The 6,352-nt window shown below is 33.1% G+C and overlaps 1 protein-coding gene across 1 annotated transcript; it reads left to right on the top strand.

Moving 5' to 3' along the window:
* Window positions 1-1,389: 1,389 nt before the first annotated feature.
* LOC122301227 (4-hydroxy-tetrahydrodipicolinate synthase, chloroplastic-like) lies at window positions 1,390-5,051 on the top strand. Its single transcript, XM_043112423.1, has 3 exons — window positions 1,390-2,049; window positions 2,927-3,007; window positions 3,920-5,051. Exons 1-3 carry the CDS (start codon window positions 1,952-1,954, stop codon window positions 4,845-4,847), a joined length of 1,107 nt encoding a protein of 368 aa, XP_042968357.1. The 5' UTR covers window positions 1,390-1,951; the 3' UTR covers window positions 4,848-5,051.
* The last annotated feature ends 1,301 nt before the right edge of the window (window positions 5,052-6,352 follow it).

Genomic DNA, 6,352 nt, shown 5'->3' with positions numbered 1-6,352 from the left:
ACAGGTTGGGGTCTGAAATTACGAAAATGTCTTCACATATACTTACATGATTCATTACATGGACTATTCACATTGTTATTACTGTTCATTTAGCACCACATGCGTTGCCACTATTTTTTCCGTATAAATTGTGCAGTCCTATTATTATTGTTTATTAGATTTATTGAATAGTATTAGATATAATTTTATAAAATAATTTGTGCGTATTTATATTATTAAAAAAATAATTTTCATCTAAATTTATTTATCGTTTATATAAAAAATATGTGAGATTTAAATATTTTAAAATTTTCTTTTCAAAAAAGAGTAATGATTCAAAATTTGCTAAAATAAGAATAATACAGCCGAAAATAACCCAATCGGCCTCAAAATGTGCTCATTTGTTGTAGTGTGCGAGAAGTGCAAAAGAAATGGGAATAAAAAAAAAAATAAGATTTTTTCCTTGGGACACAATCCCTTATGCCGCGGCATATACATAAAGGGAATAGCCATCCACGTCTATTCATTAGCTTTTCACAGTAATTAATTAAAATAACAAGGAACACAGATTTGACCAATATAGATAATATATACACTGAACTATAATAAATATAAAAGATTACATAAATAAATTTATAAATTAATATGATTTTATAAAATCTATTATATTTATTTTATAATAAAAATAATTTTATAATATAATTTATCACATCAAATTATATTAATTTATAATTTTATTTTTATATAATTTTTTTATAATTAAAATATTTTTCATATCAAAATGTGGTGATGAACAAACTGCAGACACTAGGGAATCCATACATTATGAAAAGCATCAATTAAATTCGGAGATTTGGGGTAATGATTAGACAGTGCGGAAAGCAACTTTACTTGTTTTTAATGAATACATATAAGCTAGTATGCTAAGCTAAAGAACAAAAATTTTCCAATTGCCAATGTTTAAAGTACTCCCACGCGGAATTACAAATGCTCGCAAGGCGCCAAACAAGCGATTTGACTTCAAATTACAAATAAAATTTCAATAAAATTTCAGTAACAATTTATAAACCTCAATTTTACTATAATTAAAAATTTTGAAATTAGATATATAATGTAGAATATTTTTAAATTCTATTAATTAAATTTATATTTACATAACCTCAACGAGGATGCTCTAAGACAATAAAAACATGTAACAATTAAAATGATTTCATCTTCCAAATAAGATTGAAGTTGAGTTTTTATCGTGAAAAAATCTAGCTATACTAATTTAATATGATTAATAAAAAATACATTTTATTAAAATTAATATTAATTTAAATTTTAAAAATAAATATTAATATTTAGATTAATATCCGATTTTATTTATAGGTAAGAAAACTCTTTTATTAGATATGATGTAAAGCCCATCAAGCAGACCGCTGTTTCTACTTCTTCCACTCGCAGTCGAAGCGTACAACTTCATGGACTCCTCAGTCCCCCCTTCGCAGTAGAGTCGTAGACGGCAGGGTTTTGTATTGAAAAGGAAGTCAAGTAACACGCGTCAACGGGGGATGTCACGTCATCAATCAAGGAAGAAGACCCCCATTGTTAATTAATCTCTGTCCATTCACTGTCACACTCAAAACACTGCCGCTCGGTGCAACAAAACCCTAAAACACTGCCTCCATCGGTTACCTTAACCCCACCTGCTCCTCTCTCGAAGTAAATCCCACCACTCGCTCTCCTGCAATATGACGGCATGATCCACCTCCTTTAACGAACACTGTTCGCCGCGACCCTCGCCTGCGGACATTTCCACTACGGTTGTTATCCCGTCACCATTCATTGAAAATACCACTTCTGCCACCCCCGGCACTCCTCATATTCGCGTTTTGAATCCCTGAGAACGACGTTACCGAGCTTTTTACACTCTCAATTTTTCGGATCAGTTTATCGGGTCTTGGTTTGCTCTCGAGCTGCAGCCGAAGAAATGGCTACCTTGAACATGAAGAGCTATAGCTTGTGTTCGATTCTGAGGGGCTCTGCTCTCCAGTCTCCGCGTCCCCATTATAGCGATAACTATAGGAGGTTAATATGATTAATTTAATCCATTATCTAGCTATTCATTTATTGACTTATAATCGTTTTCTTATTTATATTCGTATATTTTAGCCGTTTTTAGGCTTTAGACTTAGTTATTTATTAAACAAACCGGAGCCGTTTCCTTTCTATATTAGTTTTTATCGTTCCATTAACGCCAGCTAAATGACTTTTTTGTGTTATAATTATTATTTTTTAGTGCTATGCGTCCAGTCCACGAAATTGTAATGACAGGCAGAGTTTAATCTAGTCCGATGATTTCTTCCATACGGGTTTCTTCGGCCTTGTTTACGATGTGTGCTACTTTCAGCTGTTTTTTCGTTGCATACTATGAATCAGGAGAAATCTTGTACATCATGTCCATGTGTGTGTTGTTGACATTTTCAGTTAAGAATTTATCTTTGCTAGTAATTAAATTGGGCTGGGTTGGTTGCAATTCAGCATCCGAAAAACATTTTTGGGGAAAAGTCTGTTTTTTAATCCACGAGCTTTTTGTTTGTTTTGGTGCTTCAATATTTCATCTGGAATCGAGGACAGTTTGTTTACTGAACTCCTCCGGGTTTTTTCCGTCTAGATTTTAAGCTAGAAAGATTCCTGCATTTAGCACTAGACCTCAGTATCGATAATCAAATGAAATGCAATTTCTGTTTCACCATAGTTTCTTGTGTATATTTATTGCCTTTTTTTTTTAAGTTTTTTTTTTTTTTTTGTATGCTTAATTTATATTTATAAATTTCTATGTATTTGTACCGGGGACAATCGTTTTGCTGGTCTAACGTTAGATAGAAAGATGCCACTTCTTCTTGCCACAAACTCTTTTTTAGCTTAGTTTACTACTCACATTTTCTCAATTGCTATGAGGTAGGAATGCAGAGTGGAGGTCTCCTCAAGTGGCTCTAATACCTAATTTTCATCTTCCAATGCGCAGCTTGGAGGTTAAAAACAGGTACACTATGAATATATTTTTCCTGTGTGGGTGCAATTGTCATATCAGGTATCTAAATGGTAGCCATCTGTTGTGGCATAACTTTTTAATGTCTAAAATGTGGGTGTGAGTGTGAGTGTGCATGATATACTTGTATTTTAAGAGGAAACACTTCTGCTTTGATTAGGTTCTCTGAGAGGAGCCTATATAACATTTGCTTATCACCTGTATTCTGTGTTTCTAATGCCTCCAAGGTTTATTAAAGCTTGAATTATCTGCTTGTACTTTATTCCTGAATTGCTCAAATAGATGTTAAGATATAATTGAAATATATAAATCTGCCCCTTCCCATCACCTTAAACCTTTGGGAAACCGGTAATTTCACATGCTATCAAAACAAAGGTACTAAGTTCGAATCCTGACTCTACGCTTTACTCATATGATTAAATATTCCGCTTGCTGGGCCCACTTGGGGAGTGTTAAGACAAAATATAAATGATTAAATCTACCCATTCCCCTAGTTTTTAGGACAAGTGGTGATTTTACGGTAGAAAGTCAGAGTTCATAAAACTGAGGTGTTACATTTGCATAAATATTTAAAGCCAAGAGCGCTTGAAAAACTATTCTGAAGCATATGGCAAGCCGTTCTACCAATAAAGTAAGGGGAAAAGAATCTCTGGTTGTATTATCTCAATTTTTTTAGTGTACCTGTCAGCATGTACAGATCCTTGATGTATATTTGTGCTGCTGCATGTGTGGTGGGGTGTTAACAGGTCTAAACCTTGTCAGCTGTTAGGATGATGATGAACTTTAATTTTTATTTACTGAAATAGTTGGTGCAACTGTTGATGTGGAGATATCTGCTTCTCTTTTTTAGAGAATTGTTGCCATAGATGGTTGTTTATGCCCCAAGGCCTCTGACCATGTTTGCAGGACATCGGCAGAGGATATAAAGTCTCTTAGATTGATAACAGCAATCAAAACTCCATACCTACCTGACGGTAGATTTGATCTAGAAGCATATGATGATTTGTTGAACATGCAGATTGTCAATGGAGCTGAAGGTGTTATTGTCGGTGGCACAACTGGTGAAGGCCAATTGATGAGCTGGGATGAACACATAATGCTTATTGGCCATACAGTCAACTGTTTTGGAGGAAAAGTCAAGGTAATTGGAAACACTGGAAGCAATTCGACAAGGGAAGCAATTCATGCCTCTGAACAGGGTTTTGCCGTTGGGATGCATGCTGCCCTTCACATTAATCCTTACTATGGCAAAACCTCGTTGGAGGGCATGGTTTCTCACTTTGAAAGTGTCCTATCTATGGGCCCCACCATTATATACAATGTGCCTTCACGGACTGGCCAAGATATTCCCCCGCGTGTGGTTCACACTATAGCCCAGAGTGCCAACTTGGCTGGTGTCAAGGAGTGTGTTGGAAATGATCGGGTTGAACTGTATTCAGAGAATAGGATAGTGGTGTGGAGTGGGAATGATGATCAATGCCATGATGCTAGATGGAGCCATGGGGCAACTGGGGTGATGTCCGTTACTAGCAACATGGTTCCTGGTTTGATGAGGGAACTCATGTTTGGAGGAAAGAACCCTTCACTGAATGCGAAGCTCATGCCTCTGATTGAGTGGCTCTTTCAGGAGCCAAATCCTATTGGCTTAAACACAGCTCTTGCTCAACTTGGAGTCGTGAGGCCCATTTTCAGGCTCCCATACGTGCCCCTTCCTCTGGCAAAGAGGGTAGAATTTGTTGATTTGGTGGAGAAAATTGGCCGGGAGAATTTTGTCGGTGAAAAAGATGTTCAGGTTCTTGATGACGACGACTTTATACTAGTCCGTCGGTATTAATCTATTTTTCTTGCTCTAGATCCGTGTCTTGGGTTTAAGAGTGCCAGTTGGAGTTTTTTTGGATTTTTTACCCATTATAAAGTCATAAATTATAATGCAGTTTCTTGATGCATTTGGTAGTTTTAACTGATTATGACAATGGATATATATATTCTTTTAATCATGAAAATATATATTCTTTTAATTGGCAGTTATGTCAATGAATCTATAGTTTTTTTTATCATTGCTATAGGTATAAAGTGTATGAGGCATTTGGACTGATATTCCTGTTGTGGCTCTGAACCTGTGATGATTTGGTAGGCCTGAATGTTTTTAGAGTGAGTGGGTTGTTGCCTGTTGCTCTGCTTTGATCAAAGTACGGACCGTAATTGATTTGCTTAAGAAGATGGAGCTTTCCTGCATTCTCTTTTTTAAAAAAGTAAATACGGAATTATATAATAAAAATTTAATTTTTTATAATAAATTATACTATTTTTTAAAAAGATTATATAACACTTATACACTAGGACTGTGATTGTTCCCTAGCCTAAAGTAGCTCATGTCTAAACTTTAAATGTCAAAAACTTGGATTTTAAAATTTGATTTAGATAGTAAAAGTATTTCATCTTATCTCATCATTATAAATTTTTTAAATTCTCATAATAATTAATTTAATATTTTTAAATCTTAAAATAAAAATAATATTAAAAAATAATATTTTATTTAATTTTTAACTTTCATTTCAATTCATCTCATGTAACTTAGTATCTAAACGGCAGCTAAAACTGTATTAATTTTGTCTTCCATTTCTGTTTGAATTCTTAATTTGGTTGACTTTAATTCACTTTTACATTGCAAACCTGTAAACAAATATATATATTTTGGTTGACTTTACTGATAATCAGACAATAACTTTCTCCAAAGCATAAATCTTTTTTTTTTTTAAATAACCTTCCAAAGCAGAAGTTATATTCATGAATCATTAATTAAATTAGGCACGGATTGGTTATACAAAATTAAAAAATTCATCTCAATTTATCATTATAATTTTTTTAATTTTTCATACAAAATATAATAAATAAATTTATTTTTTCAGATTTCAATACAAAATTAATATTATAAAATTATATTATAATAATATTTTATTTATTATTATTTAAAATATCTCATCTCAATTCATCTCATTTGTATAACCAAACGAGACCTAAACTCTTGAGCCAAAACAAGACTTCTTATATAATCCATCATCCGATCCTCTCACTAAGCTTTTGGAAGGTCTACAATGCTCATAATCTACAGACTACATTAGTCTAAGACAGATGTTACAGACGAAGGGATTGTATAGAAATAAACTCATAAAATTACATAATTTTATATGATTGATTAGATCTATTTTATCATAACAATAACTGATTGATTAGATCTATTTTATCATAACAATAACTTTATAATGTAGCATATCATATCATATTACGTTTATGAATTTATTTTTACGTAATTTGTTCGTGAATATAGTATTTCTCACT

Source organism: Carya illinoinensis, chromosome 2 (genome assembly GCF_018687715.1).
Source record: "Carya illinoinensis cultivar Pawnee chromosome 2, C.illinoinensisPawnee_v1, whole genome shotgun sequence".
In the NCBI taxonomy this organism is placed as follows: Eukaryota; Viridiplantae; Streptophyta; class Magnoliopsida; order Fagales; family Juglandaceae; genus Carya; species Carya illinoinensis.
The sequence above is the reverse complement of the archived record's forward strand: the minus strand, read 5'-3'. Positions and strand labels throughout refer to the sequence as shown.